Source organism: Podarcis tiliguerta (genome assembly GCF_965153285.1).
Source record: "Podarcis tiliguerta genome assembly, chromosome: 6".
In the NCBI taxonomy this organism is placed as follows: Eukaryota; Metazoa; Chordata; class Lepidosauria; order Squamata; family Lacertidae; genus Podarcis; species Podarcis tiliguerta.
Window position 1 is genome coordinate 55,782,756 of NC_139539.1, and position 24,478 is coordinate 55,807,233.

Genomic DNA, 24,478 nt, shown 5'->3' on the forward strand with positions numbered 1-24,478 from the left:
GTTCAGTTCTGTGAAATGAAGTATGAAACAAGATCAATGTTTTATATTTAATGGACAGGTATTTTTCAATGGCTGATCTGAATCACCGGAAGAGAGCTTTCAGCGTTGCTTTTCAGACCAACCACAACTGAAGTTTGGTAGACTGACACAGTTGCTAACAGGAGATCACTGACTTCTCTTCCTGAGGAAAGTAGTACATTACACTAGTTCTTTTAGCCGTTGATTTATTGTAGACCTTTAAACAGATTTCAGCTCAAGTTGTCACAGTGAGAGAAGAATCCAGTAACATCATAGCAATATGGAATCCTTAGTTCAACAATACTGAACCTTCAAAGTAAGGGTACTACATTTCAGTCCATTTAACCTTTACTGTATATAGTCTGGATTATTTTGCAAAGGCATCTCCTAAAACAAGAATCCAAATGAAAAACAAATGTATAAGTTAAAGCAAATGTAGTTGAAATAATTGGCGCATAATACAACGGTATTTTAGCCCAGCAAGTGTAAAATCAAGACAACTGACATTGCAGAAGTTATCGTACAACACAAACAGCAACTGAGCTGCAAAAGTTGCTTGAAAGTAACTATTTCACAGATTAGTAAAGGACTGTCCATGGTTTCTCGCTTTAAGAAATAGGGCAAGTTTTAAACTTCAGAATTTGTATTGACTAGATGAAACCACAGCATTATAACTTGCTTAATGATTGCCCTTGCAAGTTATTCTATTAGGCTCCCATTGATCAACTTTTAGACAGAAAACCTCATTTTCTACCACCACTATATTAGAGAATCATCAACTTTATAATTATGCAGAGATGCTCTCAATAGTGATATTTATAGAGAATGGCATACCAATTGTCACTTCACCATAGAGTTTACAATAGCTTCCTCTTCTGTTGTTCATCATTTACTTGAAGCATGGACACTTCAGTGAACCAAATAAAGATGCTTATTATTTTTCAGAACATTTTTACCAATTAGCAAGGGTAAAATAAAATTTAAAACATTAAAGATTTTTAGAGCACTTGTAAAAAAATACTGAAATAAAATTCCCAATTCAACACATTTAGAATTATATTAACAATAAATTAGAACTTGCAAACTCCCCTGGAAAGTACTGATTTATAAAACTGTATTAGACATTTGTTTGGTCACAAGCCTCAACGTAACGATTTATTCTTATTCATTAAGTAGGTTTTTAAAAGCTGGCCATGTCCCAGATAGTGTTAAGTGTAAACTGTGTCTGGGTTTATGCATAGTGGGAAACCATGATTATCTATTCCAAGAATGCGTTCTAACATCCTTGGGCTTGTGAGTATCTTCCCTGCTTTGTGCCCCAGAGGAAGAAATTGAAAACTTTTTATTTCAATTTTGAACTAACAGATCCTAGCAACAGCTCTGTATAGCGAACACAAGCCAGGATCAAACCATGGTTTCAGATCTTGGCTGGCATCTACGTAAGAGGAAAGTGTGGCTAGTTTAAAATTGAAAGTAGCATTTATCAATTTCAACTGGTGTGTGAAGGAGTGTGAGAGTCAAGAGACTTCTTGTGAACAAGTCAATGTGAAATATACCAATGTCCAATATACACAGAAATTTTTGTCTGCCACCAATGTTGCCTGTTTTTTAGGGAAAGGTTGTTGTTTAAATTAGTCATTTCTCTGAGCTGACAAGTGTAGCAAATGAAAGCCAGGGAAGCTTATTTGTTTTAGGATACAGAAGTGACACCATAATAGATTCCTCTATACATTAAAGTTTTATTTCTGACCCACAGTACTTCAGTGCCAGAAACTGACACAAAGGTCAACAAAAATGTACTCTTATTGTGGAAAATGAGCCATTTGAAGCAATAAGGATTTCTAAGCAATTCTACATATTAGTTTCATTTATCCACAGCTGAGAAGACAACTTAAAAGGCATCTTTGACCACAAAAAAATTCCTTACACTATTAGAAACAAGATTCCAAATATACACTCTGATACCAACAGATGTTCATAATTTGAAAATACCACAACCTTAATGTATAGACAATACTTATGATTTTTGGTAAGGAAAAAAAAAAAGATGCAAATAAATGTAAATTCTCTACAAACCCCATTTGCTCAACACAATTTCCTTTACTGGTGGAAAATGAGATTGAATTCCATGACAGTAGAACAGTAATCAATTATGTAACTTTATTTGAATCTGAATTTTGACTACCCCTGCAAAAGCCTCTTCATTGGAAAAAGTCACCAAAGTTAACAGAAGTCTTAGAATAAGATAATGAATTCATTTTTTAAATCTATATTGCTGACTGAGTCAAGTTAACTTTCGTAGGTAGAGGTCCAGCTTCTTCTTCATCAGCCTTGCATTTAACCACAATGAGAGCAGAAGTTGGGTATCGATTCAGTTTTTGTTCATTCATGTATTCCAAATCCCCATAGATACTCAGCTTCTAAAATAATAACAACAACAACAAAATGATATTAGATGGAAATCATTTCACACAGTAAGTTTTATTCCAGTACATCTTGGTGCATGGATATCATGACTAAAATCTTATGCACACTTACTGGAGAATAACTCCTACTCAAGTCAGTGGGACTTACTTTCAAGTAAACATGCCTAGGATTATACTGTTAAACAGGACCACACAATTTTAGTTCACTCCAGAAACATAGGGTTGGGGGGTAGGGGTGAGGAGTAGAAGATATTAAACAAGTCTTTATGAGTGAAATTTTCAAGGCTTTGAGACACCGGCAAAGAAAAGGCACAATTAAATTGTGCATTAGTAGGAAGTAGCAATGGAAGACTTCAAATTTTAATAAAGATTTTGGACATTACATCTGAAACATAATTAGCCCTTTAGCTTGTATGTTACATAATATATGCATGGCTATCAATATGACTTCTACAATGGTATTTTATTTACATTAACATTTTCGGGCATATTTGCTACCAGAAATGCCTCTCCCTTTTTTTGCAACTGTACTATAACTTTTATGAACTGAGATGGCTTCAGTACTGCAACCTCACAGAAATGCCCACCAAATCTAGAGAATGTCACCTTGCTAAGCAAAAATCACGTGCATGCTTTGCTTCTGCTGGGAGATGTCAAAACTCATCCCATGAAACCACTCTTGTTATCTTTTGTTTTCCTGTCACTACCAGTTTACATATTCCATACTATATTTGCCCCAGTGATCACATCAGCTGATTAAGTTGGCAATTTCATTGGAGGTTAGCTACAAGCAGGTGAGACCTCTTACAATCAATATATATGTTCACAATTCTGTTTCATTAACAAGAGAATCATTAGATACTCTCTTCTGCACAAAAGGGCTCTAATCAAACCCAAAGCATTCTGATATCACAGAATATAATGTGGTAGGATCCTGGAAAATTTAGGACTTAAGTTACCTCAGATGGAACATATTGCTCCACAGCAGTAGTAACAGTTGCACAACAAATCCAGAGCAACACCAGTACAGAAAGGACAAGTGTGGTTGTCAGTATCCAGCCAGAATTTCTGGAATATAAGAAAACAGATCAGCCATAAAGACAAGCTTGAGGTATATTGAAAATTGTATCCCCCCTAAATATTGTTTCTACACACACACAATCCAAAATAGGCAGACTTAGATGCCATCACAGTCAACTACTGTACCTTAATCTGGTCCCAGAAAATAAGCAAAAGCTACTGTCTTTGAGCTTTCAAGATCTAATAAGAGGTTATTGTTTCCCATTACCATTTACCTTCAGTGAAAATGATCACATGATCATGTCTCAGCTTAATAAGCCGAGATATGTACAGACAGTATGCCTGTGAAATACAGTGATTTCCTTTCATGGTGTGCCCGAATGAAATACAGAAATCTTTTTCAGTTAACCAGTTTTCAATTTCATCTGAACCAGGAACTACGGTTACTAGGCTCAGAAGAACTTAAGACCTTTCGAAGTTGGTTTAGGATCCAAAGCTGTTAACAATCACTGCCACAAGCCTAAAAGCACAACTACTTTAGCACCTTTCATACTCAAACTGACCCTCAATAATATGTGAGCCAACAGCTTTGCTCAGAACTTTGTTTTACTTATAGATATACCTAACACAGTAATATTAAAGAATGGTCTGAGTTTGGAAACAATGTTCAATGCAAGCAGCATGTTTGTAGTAAAAGTTGTGCCACTATGGGCATTTCCTGTTTTTAGAGAGCATTCAATTAGATACAGCATGTTAGAATGTCAGAATGTTAATTTTAAGAAAATGTTTTGTGAAAACATTTCACATGATTGTTTTGGTAGTTGAACTACATGTGATATACAGCATTAGGGAATGAAACATGTCTCCCCCTTCTTATGCTTCATATGCTAAAATGTACATACATTGAAACACATTTGAAGAAGTTATCACTTTCATCTTCGTCGAAGAATCCCTTGTGTGTCTGTGGACCTCCTGGCTGCAGATCTACTGAAAATCATAGTACATTTTTGTTTAATTTTATCACAGAATCCAATACACATATGCTCAATACATTCTGACACTGGCTCCCGGTGGAGTACAGGGTCAGGTTCAAGGTGCTGCTTTTGACCTTTAAAGCCCTTCACGGCCTAGGACCCTCGTACCTACGGGACCGCCTCTCCTGGTATGCCCCACGGAGAGCCTCAAGGTCCATAAATAACAACACCCTAGTGGTCCCAGGCCCTAAGGAAGTTAGATTGGCTTCAACCAGAGCCAGGGCCTTTTCAACTCTGGCTCCAGCCTGGTGGAACGCTCTGCCTCATGAGACCAGGGCCCTGCAGGATCTGATTTCTTTCCGCAGGGCCTGTAAGACAGAGTTGTTCCGCCTGGCCTTTGGCTTGGAGCCAATTTGATTCCCTCCCTCTCTTTCTTTTTTCTTTTCCTTCCCCTCCTCCGATGAGGCTACATTTTAATATTTTAATGTTCCATTATTTTAATGTTGTACTTTACTTTTGTTTTAAGTTGTAATCATTCATCTTGTTTTTATTATTGGTTGTAAGCCGCTCTGAGCCCGGCCTTGGCTGGGGAGGGTGGGGTATAAATAAAAAATTATTATTATTATTATTATTATTCTGTATGCTATGAATGTCTACCCAACCTTTTTTCCTTCCGGTAAATCCTCCTGCTAGACACAGCAAACTCTTTAAATAAATGTTAAGATTGAGCAGTGCCCCCTTTTTTAACTGGAAGGAAGTCCTAGGAAAAAGCGAACAGCTAAAAAATATCTTGTGGGTTTGTTTCTTACATTTGCAATATGCAGTGTCTTGCTGAACCAGAGCCAATGAAGCAACTGAAGTACAAAACTTGTAAAAACAAGTTTCAGTTGCCATGTTTAAACATCAGACAAAGATTGTGTCATCAAGCAAATTCCAAACAGTAAGCATCTTAAAAAATAAGCTACTGGTTTCCACAGTTATCTAATCATGGATACAAATTGCCGGTCAGACACTGACAGTACATCCTTACTGTTTGGCAAACCATATTCTATTCCTTGAAGTTCCCTTAAACAACTTACAAGATGCTTTGCGAAATGATGGTTCTTTTAAATCCTGTGTTTCCTGACCAGGACTTTCAATGAACTGAACTTCTGGCTTTGACTGAAAGAACAACAAAACCTTCAAATTAGTGAAACAAACCTAACATATTTACCTACATAATGACACAAACTTTAATTTAAATAGACACATTATATTTTTAAGCAGAGCAAACCCAATAAAACAGAACACTCTCAGACATTCAACATGGAATTATTTGATTTAAAACAGAACAACAAAAAACACCCTCCCTTAGTTCCCTTGAACTCTTATGTCAGAACAGGTAAGAGCAGGTTAGCAAGTACCTGGAATATTACTATTTTGCCATCATCAGCTTGAAGGTAGAAAGTCCATGAGGAGGTGATGAAGCTATGGGCTGTTTCCATCATATCACTCCAGAATGATCTCACAAGCGTAAGGGGGAATAGAAGGTGCATTCTTGGCATTAAGGACATGAGCTGCAAATAAATAGTGATTCACATATTAATATAAAAGCAAAAATTTCAAACATGTCACAGAGCTTCTCTCCACAATTTACTTTTAAAATAGTTGAAGAATGGGTTGAAGTTGAAGAATGGGTTGAAGAATACAAGCAGAGAAAATGTATTCACTCACTCTAATATAAATACTTACATGGTCTCGTCTCAGTTCAGCATATGGTAACTGATTCTGGCATCCAAGACGGCAGGCATATTGTTCATCAGACTGAGAGGTATAAGCCTCAGAACATGCTGTAAAAGACACATTCTTTCAGTTTAAATGTTCACATCTTCCACATAAGCAGCTAAAGCACACTTGAATATTAGGGTGCAACACCACACATATTGCTACTAATGTTGGACTTCCCTTCCTGACGCTCATCTTTCCAATCCAATTATGTCAGTGGTCAGATAAAAGAGAGGCAAAATTGAACTACACTTCAGCATTCAGGATCTGTAAAAACACCCCCCAAGTGACAGAAATATCAAAGAGGGGCAGGATAAAACCAGAATATCCACTCACTTTCAGTATGCCCCCTGAGCTATATACTTAGCTTTCAGTTTTGCCAACTCTGTCAGGATGCAACTTCTAAAAGGCTCCAGTTCCAACATTTTAGATAGGAGAAAGGAAAAATAATAGCATCACAGAGTGAAAATAACAATTGTATACAGAGAAACTAGAGCCAGAGCTTTCTCGGCTGTGGCACCAATCTTGTGGAACGCTCTGTCACAAGAGACTAGGGCCCTGCGGGCTTGACATCTTTCCGCAGGGCCTGTAAGACAGAGCTGTTCCACCAGGCCTTTGGTCAGGGCGCAGCCTGACCCCCTCCTCTGGCAATCTGCACAGGGTCTTGCTTGCTGGTTGCCATCAATTTGTTTTTGATTGATTTTATGGTGAAAAGTTTTTAGAATGTTGGATTGTTTTGATTGTTGTTAGCCGCCCTGAGCCCAGCTTTGGCTGGGGAGGGCGGGGTATAAATAAAATTTATTATTATTATTATTATTAAACTGCAGAGGGAAAATAAACTCTTCCCAGAACTGTAAACTCAGCAAGCCAATTAGGGCTGCAATGCTATGTGCGCTTACTTGAAGTGAGCACTACTCAAGTCAATGGATCTACTTCCAATCAAAGCTTACAATATTATTATTCATGAATGTTTATATTTAATGTCCAATTCAGCATGGAAACAGAACTTTCTCTTCCATGACAGGCTCAATCTTGTGACAGGGTGCAGACCTATCTCATACAGTAGAAGCAAGACCCATACTGTCTCAACAAAGCTGCAAATAGCTTTGGGACTGAGAGATTCCCATCCCAGCTGCAAGCAACTTTGTGACTGAAAACTTCTTAATTACACTTTCTTTCATCTCAGAAAACTCCTCTTTGTTTCAGAAAAAATCTCTTTCAAAGGAGAAGCTACAATTACAAAAATCTTAAGGCATCAACACTATTATTATATTTTATATCACAACATTCTCTTACGTTGCAAACTTTTATTTTAATTTCTCATTTTATTTTTAAGCTTGCAATGCCATATTTTATGATAACTAACAAAATGTGATGAAGTGCATGTTTTAAGGCTTATTATTTTGTTATAGATTTCCCTGATGACAGGGTATCTGTGGCTGACACATGCTGATGTTAAGCCAAATTTACTTTTGGACTTTGTAATAAATCAGATTTCATGCCCTTATGTGGACACTTATTTTGTGGCATGATTTTGGAAGCTTCCTCCTTGCTGAACTCTCTTGATGTTAATCAATTAACATCATGGTGTTAATTCTTCTCCTAGGGAGATATCCAACTAAGTCACACTTCGGGTAGACTGACTGAAATAAAGTTACTGGTCAATATAGTTCAATCAGCCTACTCTGAGTAGGAAGAAAAGTGGTGACCACCCATATATTACAAGTTGAAAAAGAGGCTAGCTTAACTTACCAGAGTCACATTCCAACTTGGTCCGATTCAAATCAATCCCATCATCCACAAACTGACAAATGGAGAAGAGTCTGCAGCCCCTTTGACATGCATAGAGCTCTTCTTCCTAGTAATGAAAACCTAAGAGGTCAGTATCACTCTTTTATAATCGTCCTACTCTAACCCTACTCATACCACAAAGACATACACAATGTGCTGCACAGTTTAACTTCAAAAATCTTTTGCTTTTATTATTTCACAGAGCTACAAGAGTGAGCCAATATTTTTCACTGAGACTTCAGCAGACTACTGAGGTTAGTAAAAGTAGGCTTTAATACAAGTATTGTATCTGAGCCTTGAAACACCTTATACAAATATGAAACCAAGATGTTGAATAAAATATTATTATTTAGTTTACTTTGGAACAAGCTGCACAAATATAAACTATCTTGAGTGGGTGATTGTGGACCAGATCCAGGTGCCCTTGATGGAAATTTATTTTCTAGATCCATTTCAATCAGGGTTTAGGCTCTGTTTTGGAACAGAAACTGCTTCGATTGCCCTGTATGAGGACCTCTGTTGGGAGAGAGACAGAGGAAATAGGTCCTGGTTAATTCTCCTCAACCTCTCAGCAGTTTTTGATACCACTGACCATGATATCCTTCTGGAGTGGCTGTCCTGAGTTAGGGGTGGGTGGCATTGCTTTTGACCAACCTGTATTTGAGGTATCCTTTCTCCCCAGTCTAGGGACGCGGGTGGCGCTGTGGTCTAAACCACAGAGCCTAGGGCTTGCCGATCAGAAGGTTGGCAGTTCGAATCCCTGCGACAGGGTGAGCTTCCATTGTTCGGTCCCAGCTCCTGCCCACCTAACAGTTCAAAAGCACGTCAAGTGCAAGTAGATAAATAGGTACCGTTCCGGCAGGAAGGTAAACGGCGTTTCTGTGTGCTGCTCTGGTTCGCCAGAAGTGGTTTAGTCATGCTGGCCACATGACCCGGAAGCTGTCTGCAGCCAAATGCCGGCTCCCTCGGCCTATAGAGTGAGATAAGCGTGCAACCCGAGTCGTCCACGACTGGACCTAACGGTCAGGGGTTCCTTTACCTTTCTCCCCAGTCAACATATGGACCCCTTCTCCAGTGTGGTGGAGTCAACATATGGACCCCTTCTCGCCAGTTGGGTGTAGTGGTTAAGAGCAATAGACTCGTAATCTGGGGAACCGGGTTCGCATCTCCGCTCCTCCACATGCAGCTGCTGGGTGACCTTGGGCCAGTCACACTTCTTTGAAGTCTCTCAGCCCCACTCACTTCACAGAGTGTTTGTTGTGGGGGAGGAAGGGAAAGGAGAATGTTAGCCGCTTTGAGATTCCCTACGGTAGTGATAAAGCGGGATATCAAATCCAAACTCTTCTTCTTCTTCTTCTTAAGCTAGATATTTATCTATTATGAATATTTCAGTCTTAACCAGGAACCTGAAAGCAGGTGTAACACACATGCTCCAAAATGGTAATTCTTATGCGGTTCAACAATCAAATGACAATGCATTGTGTAACTATGTATTTCCTGTGTAGTAACAGTGCCATAGGTATCTATCAAGGGAAGTAACAGTGTCAATGTCTTAAAGCAGTATTGATTACACTGATGGGTGCAATGGCAAACAACGGCATGGAAGACATACAGTAGCTAACAATAATATGGATGTGAAAGGTGGAATTTGGCAGAGATATGAAGGAGCATGTTAGCCGAGAATTCCTGGTCTGATGTGTCATTATGTTAACATCTTGGCATAATCATCATGACAGGTAAAGACCTAACATTGAGGAGAAACCTGTTATCTTGTACGGTAAGAAGCAGGTAGCTACAAGAAGCTACACAAATACTGGGTTGGGTGGGTGAAATTAAAGAATAATTTTCTCAGCTCCATGTGTGCACTGGGAAGAAGAGAGTTAGGAAAGATATCAGGACAGATACTGAACAAACACTCTTAGTGAATTTACAGTGGTATAAAAGTCAGCAAAGTGTCACTATTTTGGTTCTAGATGTGGAATTGGGGGAGTTATATAGGCTGGAAAGTGGGCTATAATGACAACTATATTTTGGTAATAAAAATGTAGAGATCAAATCCTGTAGATGATATAGACACAATACATTTTACTTTGCAGTTTGCTGAGAAATAAGAGTGCAATCCCATGCATGCCTTCTAAAAAGCAGATTCCATTGAATTAAAAGGTAAAGGTACCCCTGCCCGTACGGGCCAGTCTTGACAGACTCTAGGGTTGTGCGCCCATCTCACTCAAGAGGCCGGGGGCCAGAGCTGTCCGAAGACACTTCCGGGTCACGTGGCCAGCGTGACATTGCTGCTCTGGCGAGCCAGAGCCGCACACGGAAACGCCGTTTACCTTCCCGCTAGTAAGCGGTCACTATTTATCTACTTGCCCCCGGGGGTGCTTTCGAACTGCTAGGTTGGCAGGCGCTGGGACCGAACAACGGGAACGCACCCCGCTGCGGGGATTCGAACCGCCGACCTTTCGATCGGCAAGCCCTAGGCGCTGAGGCTTTAACCCACAGCGCCACCCGCGTCCCACAATCCATTGAATTAGTTAGAGTTTAATCTCAGGTAATGCACCTAAAATTGCAGCCTTAGTATCTCATGGGGAAACATAGAAAAGTTTCCGTTTCCATATGTCAATCAATTTGAAAATCATTAGCCCAACCATTATTTGGCCTCAGACCAGCTGACAAAAGTGCTTGCAGAGAAACCAGAATCTGAAGGCAGTTCCAGATACCTTATCTTAGCAGTTTTCCTTTTCCTTAAAGTTGACATCCTTTTGCAGATATGTGGTAGCTGTGCAGGTGACAGCTGAGACCTATGCCAGCATTTTGTAAGTCTCTTTGGGCCACTTCTATGAGGAATTCAGCTAACAGGTAACAACAATAAATCATGCCACTTTGCATTTTGGTACACGTGAAGGATTTATTTTTGCACACTTCCTTTGTGTACTAGCCAGCCCAACAAGCTGAGGAGAGGAAAGTGGAGGAGAGCCGATCGCACAGAACTTAGCAGACAGCAACTGTAGAGACTCCCACTTGCACCCAGCCAAGCTGCGAGGCCCCACCTCAGGCAGTCAAAGATGACCAGGTGAGAAATCCATCCACGCGTCCGCGCTCTAATAGCCGCTTGGCGGTTGCAACCCCAGAAAGGGCGTCGCAGCACTGGCAAAACCAGTCAGGCCCCATCCACCGGCCAAAGGAGGAGCAGCAGTCGCCGCCGCAGGGAGTGTGGCTTCCTTCCCATTCCCTTTCCTCGCCAAGAAGAATAATATTCAGCCCCGGCTGCCAGTTGCCTCCAGGGCTGCACAGCGAAAGGAGAACAAGCCACTGTCGCATCCCTACACTGAGGGTGGTGGTGGGGAGATATATTAAATATAAGCAGCGATGCCGCAGGGGCTGCCCCTCCTGCCCGCAACCAAGGGTCAGATTCTTATTTTTTTATATAAACCAGGAGCGCCCGGGGTTTAAATGCAGGTGGCAGGATGAAAAGGGAAGGTCCCACTAACTGGCTGCTATCGTGACGTGGTTCTTGGGGGGTGGCGGAATATTTCAGTAGGGAAGGTGGGGCGCCCCCCCCCCCCGCCGCTTGTTACCTTGGGGTAAGTATGGAGCGGGTAGGTGCTCTGGCACGTCCGCTGGCAAGGGGCGGTGTTCCCCAGCGCCGGCTCGAAAGACTCGGAGAGGGACTCCGGAACGGGCTCTAATTCGGGCCGGGCCGCCTCGTCGCCCACAACGAGCAGCAGCAGGAGAAGAAGAGACCCCAGCCCCAAACGGCTCGGCCGCAGCGCCGCCATCTTGAGTCGCCAACCCCCAGCCAGACGGTTGTTTATTTTTGCTAACCGCCCCTCTCGCGCTTCCGGTTTCCGGCACCCGCCGAACAGCTCTGCGGACTTAAATGGGTTAGACTGGACGGAGGATGCGGACTTCCGGGTTTCTTTGTGCGGTTCACGCCCCTTCCCTGGGCAGAAGGGAGAGTTGCCCGTATAATGGGAGCGGGTTGTGAGGATACACTCGGTTTTTAGTAGAACAGTATTTGTTCAGCGGTGTATTCACTGGAGAAAGCAAGCAAGAGAGGATGTCGTACTATTTGCAACTTAGTTTCATATGAAGAATTCGCTAATTTGGGGTGTTAAATATTTTAAAACTTGATTTTAAAAAAGATTTAATTTTGATTTAAAATAATGATAAAAATATTTTAAAACTTGGAAACTATAAGGTTTCTGCGTGAACGTTCAAGGGAGCGCGAGGCTTCTCAATGCAGCTGAGCGCGCTGGATTTTGGCTCGGAGATCGGCTCTGAGGAGGCAACTGAACGGAGGCCGACATTGCTTCCTGCAACATGAGGGCTGATGGGTGGTGGTGGTGGGGCGTTAAACACAAATCCACACCCGTCTTGGTCCTTCCTGCCTCTGGTTTGGAGGTAATAAAATCAAAGTACTCTTGGAATTGATGATTTTAGAGCAATAATAGGACACTTTCCACGCGACAGAAGCTTTACGTTAGAAACAGTATGAACATGATCGCTGTCCAACCACAACTACGCTAAAAATCCTAGATTTTCCCAGTTTCCTGAACGGCGCGCTCTCTCTTTCTCTCTCCCTTGGGGGAAAAGTTCTAAGGAACCATGCAGCTTTCACCTCCATGATGGGTGTTGTGCTACTTAAACTGCAATCCTAATTCTACTGACATGGGAGTACCTACCACTAAATTTAACAGGACGTACTTCTGAGTAGCCATCGCCCTTAAAAAACAATAGGCTGCCTCCATGAATGACTTAGTGGCGTGTGATTGGAAGAGAAGACACCATGAGAGCTCAAACAGAACGCGCCGCAAGACCTGCCGGGAAATGTAGTTCGGGGAGGCTGGAGGCGGGATGTGAGCTGCAATACCGGAAGCTAATAGGCAGCCGGGAAGCATCTTGGGCGAGTGCTGCTCCTTCCCAGGTGAGTCCACCGCAAGTCCACCACCATTCCCTCGACGTAAGAGGCTTGCCCTGAGCTCAGGCGCTTCAGACCATGGTCTCTCCCCCAAATTCTGCCCATCCTTCTCGGCCATAATTTTTCTCAGGGTTTCACAGCATTGCCTGCCTTTTAACTCGCTTTGATCATCAAGCCTGCATTGTGAATGTTCTTCATCCTTTTTCTATTGTCTGGTCGGCTTGCAATATAGGAAGGAATAGTAGCTAACCGATCGCCCTCTTACCCTGGGTGCTAATAGGAGGCCCTCTAAAATCTGTAGTTGAGGAAGAACATCTAAAACAGAGGGCATGACTCCAAACAGTCCTTTCTTTGAAGGCTGTTAACTCCTGGTCTCTATCAAACCATTGTTGCTTCTGAGATGTTTGAGTGCTTGTGGTCTGATACCCAGTTTTCTTCTCTGTCTTCTGTTGTTACACATTATTAACTCAGATGCTGTGATTTTATTCCAAGCTGCCAGTTAGAGTATGAAAGTCTCTTTCCTTCCCCCACTCCGTTCCTGCTATCATCATTTTCTACAGATTAATGGGCACTGTGCTGTGTTAGTTATAGCTGCAAGATCTGTATCAACCCCAGATGTTCTACACACATCCGGCCTTTGAAACATAATTGTCTTTTTGCTCCATTCAGTGGCTTCTGTCTCTTTAAGGACTGTGTTATGGATAAGTTTGTTATACGAAAACCCAGAACTGAAGGACACGCTAAGGAGAAAGATCCTGGAGAAAAGATTTACAAGCAAGCTACTATAGAATCTCTGAAGGTAAGATATTGGATATGCCCAAATTATTCTAATTTCATTAAATGTCTACTGTAATATGTTATGGCTGTCCTTTTGTTTCAGATAGCTTGACAGTGTTTCTGAGTGTACAGATAGGGAAGGCGAAACCTAGCCAAGCAAAGGAGGAGGGTTATTGGTTTGTTTTCGTTTTATTGTGTATTTTGTGTTTTCCTTTCATTTCTTGATGTTGTGAACCACCTTGTGATCTTCAGATGAAGGGCAGTATACAAAATAAATAAATACTAGCAAAGCAGAAGTTATTTTGAGAGATAGGTAGGTCCAAAATCCTATAGGGCAATAAGTACTTGGGACTGGGTGGGTGTGTTTCGTCCCTTCACAGTTGTTGGAACAAAATCATTAATTAACATGTTGCACAGTGAACTATTAAGGCTCCCTAAAGTAGTCAGAAACACAACTTTTATAGTATGGGTTGGATCCAGAGAAATGTGGGCAGAAGTGGTTGGGTGCAAGATGACTTCCCTGCCCTTTCTTCTCCCTTTCCCTTTAGCCTTATATGCCTTAACTCACCACATTCAGCAGGGTGTCCCCCCCCCCCCCCACCTTCAGGAGAGGCTTGAGGGTTCTGTGGGGATGGATCTGACACTGTGCATGCAGTTTACAAACCATTCCTGCTAGAGAGGTCCTAATGCGGTAGTTCAAAAGCTTCAGTGAAACTGCTTTGATGATGCGCTTTACTTTGATGAGCTGGACTACAGCGTATATCATCTCTTGATTATTGGCCATGCTGTCTGGGGCTGATGGGAGTTAAGGGCCCAACAGGTGCTAGAGGGCCACAGGTTCCCCTCCCCTGGTAGAAGGAGTGCGTCCAAAGTGGTGAAGAAACTGCAAGAAGTCCATGTAAAGGCTGACAACAAAAAGCGCTGCATTAGTGAAGTAAAAAGTTAGCTTACAGTGGACCAAGTCAGGAGTGGGGGGGGGGGTTATATTTGCTTGAGGTGTTTGGCCTACTGAGATTTGGAATAAAGAATTTGGATGATGGGCTGTGGCTTGAAAAAAATATTTGGTAAGTGCAGGGATGACCTTACATTGGGATGAGATGAAAAATAAGAGCTGCTACTTGACAATACAATGAGGTGTTTTCATGTTTTGTTTTAAAAAACCCTGCTTAAAACACTCACTTCAGAATAGTAAGTGGATTGAAGATGGCAGTCTAATGAGTTTATTTTGCTTTCTAGATTTCTCTCATTTGCTTCACATCAGGGACTTACTGTGAAACAAGTATTCGTCTGTTTGGATTACCTAGGTTTCCTGCACTTAGTCTACCTGTCATATTTAATAATTCATAAGTCAATAGCAATCATATTAGCTGACACAGAATACAGTACATTTATCTGCAATAAGTTATGTGCGCCTCTTTCTGTCTCCTAATGATGATTGTTCTTTGCAGAGAGTTGTGGTTATAGAAGATATAAAAAGATGGAAATCTATGCTAGAGCTTTCAGTTCAGTCTAAGGAGAATCTAATTGAAGCCTTAATGGAATTAAAGAAGAAAATACCCTCCAAAGAAGTTTTACTTTCAACAAAAATAGGTAACATTTTTTTTCCATTGGAAATATGTATGTGGTGCATTTGAATAAACTGAGACCTATCAGTTGTGCTCATTTTAAAAATGCTTGCATGTTGAATATATATATATATAAAAATATAATGTGAGCTTAAACTTGACTGGCATTTTAAGTGTCCATGTTAAAGACCTTTCCCCACTCTCTGCCCTCGCTGAACTTATGTTAAGCTGTCTTAGTTGGTTATTATACCTCTAGCAGTAGCCAAAGTTACCAAGGCAGCTTTAAATATATTTAAATACAATGAATTAGTCAAGAACTCGTATGGAGAAGTGAAGATGTATACAGATGTTCCAGTTGTCATAACTGCTGTGCTAAATCTCTGGGCTTAATAGCAGGCTTTGGTGGAAATAACACTGGCTTGGAAACTGCTGGCAAAGCAGCCAAATGTCAGTCCATCTCATGGCAAGTCTTTTTCACCCATGTTACTGATTCCAGGTGCTTCCAAGCTTGCCTTCAGTTTTCAGAAGTATCATTCATACTAATATGTATTAATGTGTGCTAAGATTTTGTGTTGCTGTCATCCTCTGCAAGGTCATACAGTGAACAAGATGCGCAAGCATTCAGATCAGGATGTGGCCGCTCTTGCCAAAGAAGTGTATACTGAGTGGCGAACATTCATCAAAGACCATTCAAATAGACCCTCAATAGAAGTGAGGAGTAATCCCAGGACAGAGAAGCTTAGGCAGAATGCACGGAAGCTACTTGCTGAAGCTCTAGAGCTGGAGGTACTGTGTTTTTTATTACTCATTTTCTGAAAATGGCTTTGAATGAGAAGCATTTTTCTTTACAAAGTTGGGGTGGTTCTGTTACGGATTTAGGGCAGATGCCAGGAATTCAAAACGGAAAAGTGCTGATCTTGGTGACGAGAGGCATAAGGTTTAAATTCTAGTTGAACTTCCTAGTGGATCTGAGTCTGTATTTATATTTTGCATGTTGTACACATAACAGCATACTGAATGATTTGCAACTTACTTTTTTAAAAATAAGGGGAACAGTGTATAACCTTGCCTATAGTAATTTAATTATTATTTATGTAACATTATGTTATTTTATTTACACCTTGCCTCTTCTTCCCAAAGGGGCCCAAGTTGCAACAGCAAAACAAAACAAAAAAATATTCTGAAACAGTTGAAACATAATCTCATCCAGTGATTTCAGGGTTGTCAGGAACAGTGTCCTTCAGTCATCAAATGGCTGGGTATTAAAGGCAGGCAGCCTGCTGAAATATGGGGAGACATTATTGTTCTCTCCATGAGTCTGTGCAGCAGATTTCTTGCTCTTCTCAGAGAATCGTGGTGATGGAAAGCACTACAAAGGTCATCTAGTCCAACCCCTTGCAGATGCAGGAATTCTGCTGCATAGAATCATGCAGAATGTCATGTGCCAGGAAGACTCTCTGATTTTTTAAAAAGGTTTTAAGCCCTATACGTAAGCATGTTCACTTATATGTTTCCCCCCTGAATTTTTCTAAGTTTCAAAGCTGCGTCAGGGATTATGTGTGCTGATTAGCATCATAGGCAATATCCAGTCAGCACTATCTATAGCTGGCTTTTTCTCAATGAAACTGAGACACCCTCAATTTACAGAGCAGGATCTTTCTTCCTAGAACTAACAACTAACGTAGATTTTATATTGAATGCAATGGGTGTGTTTCAACCCATCCCCAGTGCTCTAAAAATGTTCCATCTGTCTTCACCTCTTCAAGGAAGGAAGAAAGCAATAGTTAAATAAATCAGAAAAATAAAATAAAAATTTGCAGCATTGTGAGAAATTACATGGAAATTCATCTTTTGGTGTTGTAGAATGAGAAAACCTTTCTGTAGGTGGCTGCAAAAGTATCATCTGATCCTAAGACTGAAATCTATTGTTAGGAATTTTCACTGTCCTTTCCCCCCAGATATATTCTTTGTAATGAGGAGGGTATAGAAAAAAAGCTCGTGTACAGGATCTGCAACAACAATAACTTATTTAAAATATTGACATCCTTCCCAAATTTGCAAAGCTTGAGAGTAGCTCTCAAAGGTCCTATGAACAATATCAAATAAAATAAGGTACAGTATAAAATCAGCAGAAATGAGAAAAGTGTGCTGAGTGATGGAAGCAGCAGAATCAGAAAACATTTTCAGTTAGAATTCGGTTCCGTGGCATGCAGAAAGGCCTGGGCAAATGAAAAGCTCTTTACTTGGTGCTGGGAAAGACATCAGATTTGGCACCTGGGAGGGACATTCTGTGTATGGACACTACAACTGAGAAAGCTCCCTCCCTAGTTGATACCTGCCTAACTGCAGAAGGTATGGGGTGGAACTAGGAAATCTTAATATGATTATATAATCACAATATACTACTATAATCTTACTATGATTATAAAATTGAGCAGAGTCATGTGTTAGAAGACCATGGACTCTACATGATCCTGGACTCTAAGTGACGGGTAGGAGGAGTAGAAAAAACATTTGCTTTTGCATAGCCAGCATGTACATATCATCCCAATAATTCAAAGAAAGGAAAGCATAGAAATGGATTCTTAATCTCAATGGACAGTACCGCATGGTATTAGCACAGCAGCAGAACTGGCTTCTCCTTCTGCTCCTCCTCCCCCTTCAGTTCCCATGGATTGGGACTCTGGAGCAAATTTTGGGGGTCCTCAAGGAGCTGCATGGCGGGGGGAAGCGAAGTCATATAGTGTGAGCAAAAGCCTGCTTGTGCAACATTGGAGATCACACAATATTTTAATGCACTAAATCTGTGCTAAAGCCCTTTGGATGCTCTGTATTTCAGGCAAACTTTATATCCGTAATTAAGTGTTTGTAAATCAAAGTTTATTGTGAGAACCTACAGAGAGGGTCAATAGTGTACAAAGTGGTGGTAAATATCAGATCCCTGTGGTATTCTTAAGTAATGAACACAACAAGAATTCTCTCTAAGCCTTAATGATCAGTTTGCCTGCTATATTAAACTCCATAATAATTATCCTTTTAATGTATTCATTAATTATCCTTTAAATGGCACGTCAAGGCCCTCAGGAATTGCCGTGCAAAATTTAGAAGCAGTGTTTACAGTCCTTGTCAACTCTGGTCAGAAAATCATGCACCGTTTCTGCTAAGGAGCTAATGTTGGGTCCTGAAGCTGGAGTGCTCAGCTTCAACTCTGCCATGTATGTAACTCTTCAGATACATGCTTGATGTTGCTGATCTGGAGCAGTCAGTAGCCAGAAGCCAGTTTTAATTGGGATTGTGTCCTGGCTCATTACTATTCATATATGTGCTTTTCCACTTTTGCCAAAAGGCTGGGTCTTCACGTTCAGGGCTCTTTTATTTCCACCTCGTGCAAACATATATATTGGGTACGAAGAGCCTTTTGCCTGCCAGATGTTGCTGAACTAAATTTTGCACCAGCTCTAGCCAGCATGGCCAAGGATGATGGGAGTTGTAGTTCAGCAACATCTGGAGAGCCAGAGCTTCGCCGCACCTGACTGATACGCTGCCTCTACCTTCTTTTTCCATCCGTTACTCTTGCTGCATCTGGCTGGTCACTGCTGTCACTCTCCTTCACCTTGTATTTGTGCAGATGTTAAGATAGCTGCTGAATGAGAATCTTTTTTAACCAATGCAAAGCAAGATTAGGAGGGAAAAAACAACAACCTAGCAACCCCTCAGTGACATAGCAAGCAGACAGTTGAAATAATAGCGACCCCTACTATCTCCCTACTACTCTTAGTGACTGCCTACATCTGCCTAATTGTGAAACAAGTTGTCTTTATAGCATCCATCTGCTAACCAATCATTTCAGTTTTAATCATTATTATATAATATTTTTTTATTTTTAATTGAGTGTGGGTCACTCTGAAATTCATTTGCTGCTGAAGGGCTGGTAAATTGCCTTTTGCTGCAATGTACAAATGGGGAAACTAGGTGTGCAAGGTAGCATCTTGACTGTTCTTCATGGGAAATGCTTATCTAATATAAGATTCATATATAATGCAAACTATTTGCAGTCTTTTCCAGTTACGAATTGAGTGAATTCCAGTCTTTAATGCCATAAACATCTAATTTTGACACCACAGTGTTGGGGAATAATATACTTGCTGAACTTGCTTCTGCCTACTAGCAAGTTGGCTGTTGGGCAAAGGAGTCTAATTTTTTTTTTTTTGGGGGGGGGGAGAGGGAATGTGACATCCCCACTCATGCTGAGAACTTCAAAGGCCAGGGTGGTAATAATTTAAAACATAGAGTATCTTCTTCTGTTGAACCCCTTCTGGCCATCCCCCATCAGTGTTGGATTAAGCCAGTATGATCCCTGGCAAAGCATAAGATCATTCTTTTAATTTATTAAATAAATAATAAAACAATGGAGATGGATCCTGCCCAGTATTTAATTGCTGGGGTGTAGGAGCGGGGCAGGATTCCAATAAGTAGGAGCTGCCACATTAAAGGCCTGGTTCCTATATAGTATGGGAACAGGCCTTCTCCTGAAGAACATAATGATCAGTAGAATATATAAAGGGTTGAGACTATTGTATCCTGAGCCCAAGCTGTATAGGACTTTGTACACTAGAACCAGCACCTCACACTTAGCCCGGAAGCTAATTGGCAGCCGATGCCATTCTTTTCCAATTGGAACCCAAGGGCTAGTAAATGTAGTTGTTATACTTTTAGACCGCTTTTCAGGCTAAAATGCTTCTCAAAGCAGTTTAGAACTGTATGCAATGCAAATCCAAAAATAAAATCATCAAGCACTTAAATATCCAGTACGATGCAGTGTACACTAGCCAACATTCCACATACAGTAAAACAAAAATGGCCTCCAGAGACCGTGTTTTTAAAAGCAAGTTTTTAAGGCCAGTTTAAAGTTAACAAGGATGGGGCTTGCCTTATCTCACGTGGAATCTAATTGCAAGAATGGGGAAGCCACTGCTGAGAAAGCCCTGTTCTGTGTATTCACCAGTATAATCAAAACTCTCCGTCCTATTATTTGAATCTTCCCCACAAGAGCCATTGTTACTAACACAAAGAAGTGTGCCATATGCATTTTCATGAACCACCAGAGGTGAGCTGTGAGCAAAATATGAGAGGCAAGAGTTAGAATTAGAAGCTATTCAAAATAATTGGAGCAGTGAGCTTTGGACGGTGTGTTTTAGATCCACAACCCTGCAAAGATCTGTTATCTTATGGACGATGAGGAGGGTCAGCGATTTCATCGGAGTACTAAAATTTAGATATAAGATTCCACAAAGAGTGGGAAGTGGTTATACCATAGCAGAGGTGAAAATAAGCCTGAAGATAGTAACAATTGAACATTCTGGATTCTCCCCAAATACAGAATTCCTCGGCACTAATGGCCAAAAGAGAAATAAACCCTTTCTTGGTAGGCAACAGTTGCTTTTCATTTATTTCTATATAATTTATTTAGATGTCTCAACTGTGCCAAATTACATAGCTTGGCACATGTTGAAGCAATAACTTCATAATTAACATTTAGCAAATCCCTTTCTGTTTTCTTAATTACACCTCCTTACACTTGCTCACAGAGTCTGCATTTCCCTTTACAGCCCTGCCAGTCGGCCCTGCCAAGTATTTAGAACATCCAGGTTTTGGTTTTGGAGTTGAGTTTGAAATGCTATCAAAAGTGTCTTGTATCACTGAATGTTATCGGAGGCAGTATTACCCTGTTCGTAATTGCACTTGAACCTGATACCCCAGGTTGGCTGCAGATTAGTTTCCTGTTGGGCTGGCAAAAAAAGCGACTGACCACACTGCCTTGTTCTTTAATTGCTGGAGTGAAATTAAATTGCTCTTCCTGTTTTACTTGTGATGTGAAGTGGATTTCCTTGAATTTGAGCTGATTAAGAAACCAGCCTCCAATTTCAAACAGTTAGTCTCCTTATTAAATGTAAGGATCTCATTTCTTACTTTCTGTTTTCAGATTGGTCACCCGCTGGTGGAAAATATTGAGCGAGAAGCTTTTCATCTCTCATCCCGTCTCATTAGCGCGCCCTACCGCAGGACTGTGCGAGCCCTCGTATTCGCTTTAAAGCACAAGCCTGAGACACGGACACAAGTGCAAAGTGGTGTGCTGTCGCCTAGCGTGCTTGTGCAAAGCTACAAAAAGTGACTCAAAGGCCTTTTGCAGAAGGGGTGCAGTGGTGGGGATAGGCATAACTGTATTATGAAGTAATGGAAGGAATCACTTCTGTTTCTTTGAATATTAGTGAATACATTAACCACATAATTGTTCAGTACTATCAGAGAGTGTTTCAGGATATCCCTTCAATGTCAAGTTTTCATTTGATGCAAAGGATGGTTTGCAGTTCAGAGAGTTAAGAGGAACAGGAAAGGAAATTACTTTACCTTTAAGCAGCCTGGAAGGTAATTTCAGCTGGTAAGAGACCAGGTCTTTGTGGTATTCTGTTCCCAAGAGTGTATGGCACAAACCTTTGTGGGCTTCATCACAGGGACTGGCTAGTATGCTTAAAAGGAGCTCTGGTGACCAAATGCATTTAGTTTGTAAGCTGAAGTTTGCTCCACCTGCCATCCTCCAGCATCAAATCACCTCTTTTGCACATTTGCTCTATCATTATCTGCTCAGCCTTCATATCTATGTACTTTGAAGCAGGGGTAAGGAACCTGTGGCCCTTCCATCAGCCCCAGCCAGCATTTTCAGTGATGGGGTTGTAGCCAGATAACATCTAGGTTGGGGGGGGCACAGGATCCCCACCCTGCTCTGAAGAATTGCATTCTGCAGTGGCTTTTAAGAACTGTGAGTTTACATTGAAGAGGCAATAACATTTGATGCACTTGGCCAACAAGACCAGCAAGAGCCCGTGGTGGCATAGGTTACGTTTTACATCGATAGCGCCATGGGATTATGCTACCTAGTTGGTCTGAAAGGGCAAGTAGACCTTTTTCTGTGCACAGTTATGGGTGGGTATGAAAACAGTTCTGCTGTATAATGTACACTGAGGTTCTAGGGGTCCATATGCAAAGGCAAAATAGCATGAAATCAGAACAATCCGAGGAGCAGCCTCTGCCATCCAAGATTTCTCTGCAGCCTACAAGAGGCTTTGTGCAGCATTCCCAGAACCCTGTAAGCAAGGTGCAGAGCTTGAAGAGCTGTTTCTGCAAAGGAAGAGCCTTTGGGTGGCCCTGCAAAACCTTACAAGGGCTTCCAGAGCCCAGTAAGTGAGAGTCTCCCATCCCTTTTCTATTCATATATGCATAATAAACTGCCTAAAGCTGTGATTGCGTAAGGAAAATAAGTGTAAATTGCAGTACCGATGCTTTCAAACCATCTACCTAAATATGCCCTGAACCTTCCTACTTCCTTTTCCAGTACTTTACCTTGTCCTAAAATGTTACCACCTCATCCTCACCAGTTGGTCTTTAAAAAAAAACAACCAATGACAACTCCCCTGCCTTACCTTCAGACTGATACAAACAAGAAGGTTGTGAGATATTGAACTATAATTTTCTAGGGGGAGAAAAGGCCTTTTCAAAAGATGTTGGGTGAAATTCAGCATTGCACAAGGTGGGATAGTCTCCATCCACCTACACCTCCCAAAAAATATGTTCTGGAGAATCTGTGGAGATGGTGCTGTAGGAGATAAGAATCCAGTTGCAGAAGTCCTTTACACTCATGCATGAGCGGTGTTGGACTGCTTTCCCCCACAGAAATTAAAACAATAATCCAGATCAACTGCATGTACTTGAAAAGTTTTAACACAGTTCAAAAGAGCTTCGTCTTGGTATTAAGTCTTCTACTATAATGTAACGTGCTGTGTGTGGTCAAGGCAGCACTGACTTTAAGAACAAATAGCAGATAAGCTCTGGACGTTATAGTGGAGAACAGAGGAGGAGAAGACACAAGACACACTGAAAGAAAGTGGGAGGCTAGAATACCAAAGTATATCATCAGACGGTAAGTGGGAATTAAGTCTTTTAAGTGTATATTTACATTCAGAGTGTGTTTATACAAGTTACTCTGTGAACGATTTTGCTTTAAAGCAGAGCAAGATAGTATGAAAACAATTAGGACAAAGCGCAAAGGGAGTTCTGCTAGCACTTCTCATTTAGATTCCTTCTGTCAAAAGCCGTCCCAGGAAGACTTGATGTCCGTAAATGCCTGGCTAAGGGGGAGGTGGGAGTTAAATTCAGCACAAGTTGTTTTCCTAAGCACACATATGGACTAGTTGGAAGCACGTTGCAGTAAAACCAATATGCAAACAAACATGAAATAAGGCATTTTAAAAATACCAGGTGTGGGGAGCCTTTGGCTTTCCAGGTGTTGCTGAACTACAACTCCCATTATCCCTGGCTATTGGCCATGCTAGGGAGAGATTATGGGAGTTGTGTAGTCCAGCAACATCAGGCGGGCCTAAGGTTCCCTACACTAGTTTTATGCATACCATTTCTATGCCTGTTCCTCAGTTGGTGATTTTCAGACTACAAAACTGCAGTATATTTAAGATAAGACAAACCTGTCCCTGTTAAGATGAGAGTTGGAACAAATATTACAGCTAAATAAAAACCACCTGAAAATAGTTTTTTAATATAATCCCAATTTGGAGTATGTTGGAAAGAACAGCATGGCTATAATAAAAGTTAAGAAGGAGGATGTTTTCAGCATTCTTCCTGGCTAGAATATAACCAGACAATGACTCTTCAGGAAATATTGTTATATTTTGGAAGGGTAAAAATAGATACAATGTCTAAATTCAGGCCATGATACAAGAAACAATATAACCCAGAATGTAGGGCACCATATCTAAAAACAACACCCCATGAATAGTTTGTGTCCTTAACAGATAGAAGAACACAGTTTTGAAATGTACATATTGGAACAAGGTCATTTGAAATCAATGTGAACAAAGTGTTAAGTGGCTTTTCTGGTGCTTCCTTGCTCTGTTGCAAAATAAAGGCATTTTCACTATGACGCTAAAAACTGCTTGCTTTTCCCACACCTGTAATGTGGGTGTAAAGTCTGCATTGGCTGACATGCACATTTGATTTCAAAATAAGACTCTTCCACTTTCAATTCAAAATGATGATACAAAGGTCCATGATGCAGTTCTACTGCTGAAGCCAAGCAGGGCAATTTCTGGCCCTGCATTCTGCAAAACTGATCTTATCCTGGGAACCGTATATAAGTTGCTCTTGAGTTCTCTG

At 41.0% G+C, this 24,478-nt stretch overlaps 2 protein-coding genes across 7 annotated transcripts; one reads left to right on the plus strand and one right to left on the minus strand.

Annotated features, from left to right (window-relative positions):
* Window positions 1-207: 207 nt before the first annotated feature.
* TMEM59 (transmembrane protein 59) lies at window positions 208-11,891 on the minus strand. 2 transcript variants are annotated; one of them, XM_083448200.1, is made up of 8 exons: window positions 11,572-11,891; window positions 7,955-8,060; window positions 6,170-6,267; window positions 5,842-5,994; window positions 5,518-5,599; window positions 4,367-4,451; window positions 3,404-3,512; window positions 208-2,438 (listed from the first exon to the last, which is right to left on the minus strand). In XM_083448200.1, the coding sequence occupies exons 1-8, from the start codon at window positions 11,770-11,772 to the stop codon at window positions 2,286-2,288; spliced, it is 987 nt and encodes a 328-aa protein (XP_083304326.1). In that variant the 5' UTR covers window positions 11,773-11,891; the 3' UTR covers window positions 208-2,285. The 2 variants fall into 2 exon arrangements, with proteins under 2 accessions (XP_083304326.1, XP_083304327.1); XM_083448201.1 differs by having other exon boundaries at window positions 4,367-4,448; window positions 11,572-11,858.
* Window positions 11,892-12,378: 487 nt separating this feature from the next.
* TCEANC2 (transcription elongation factor A N-terminal and central domain containing 2) lies at window positions 12,379-24,254 on the plus strand. 5 transcript variants are annotated; one of them, XR_014513020.1, is made up of 6 exons: window positions 12,443-12,956; window positions 13,603-13,713; window positions 15,140-15,281; window positions 15,849-16,042; window positions 21,240-23,080; window positions 23,121-24,254. XR_014513020.1 is itself a non-coding variant. In XM_083448220.1 (5 exons), the coding sequence occupies exons 2-5, from the start codon at window positions 13,612-13,614 to the stop codon at window positions 21,426-21,428; spliced, it is 627 nt and encodes a 208-aa protein (XP_083304346.1). In that variant the 5' UTR covers window positions 12,379-12,397; window positions 13,603-13,611; the 3' UTR covers window positions 21,429-24,254. The 5 variants fall into 5 exon arrangements, 4 of the variants coding, with proteins under 4 accessions (XP_083304346.1, XP_083304344.1, XP_083304345.1 ...); XM_083448220.1 differs by lacking the exon at window positions 12,443-12,956 and adding an exon at window positions 12,379-12,397 and having other exon boundaries at window positions 21,240-24,254; XM_083448218.1 differs by having other exon boundaries at window positions 21,240-24,254.
* The last annotated feature ends 224 nt before the right edge of the window (window positions 24,255-24,478 follow it).

Bases quoted from the DNA above. Each gene is read 5' to 3' on its own strand.
- TMEM59 (XM_083448200.1), bottom strand. From the start codon at position 11,772: ATGGCGGCGCTGCGGCCGAGCCGTTTGGGGCTGGGGTCTCTTCTTCTC. The intron at 8,061-11,571 runs GTAACAAGCGGC...TTTCATTACTAG, and splicing joins CGCTCCATACTTACCCCAAG to GAAGAAGAGCTCTATGCATG. The intron at 3,513-4,366 runs GTATGTACATTT...CTTATATTCCAG, and splicing joins TTCTTCAAATGTGTTTCAAT to AAATTCTGGCTGGATACTGA.
- TCEANC2 (XM_083448218.1), top strand. From the start codon at position 12,783: ATGAGAGCTCAAACAGAACGCGCCGCAAGACCTGCCGGGAAATGTAGT. The intron at 13,714-15,139 runs GTAAGATATTGG...TGTTCTTTGCAG, and splicing joins CTACTATAGAATCTCTGAAG to AGAGTTGTGGTTATAGAAGA. The intron at 15,282-15,848 runs GTAACATTTTTT...ATCCTCTGCAAG, and splicing joins TTTACTTTCAACAAAAATAG to GTCATACAGTGAACAAGATG.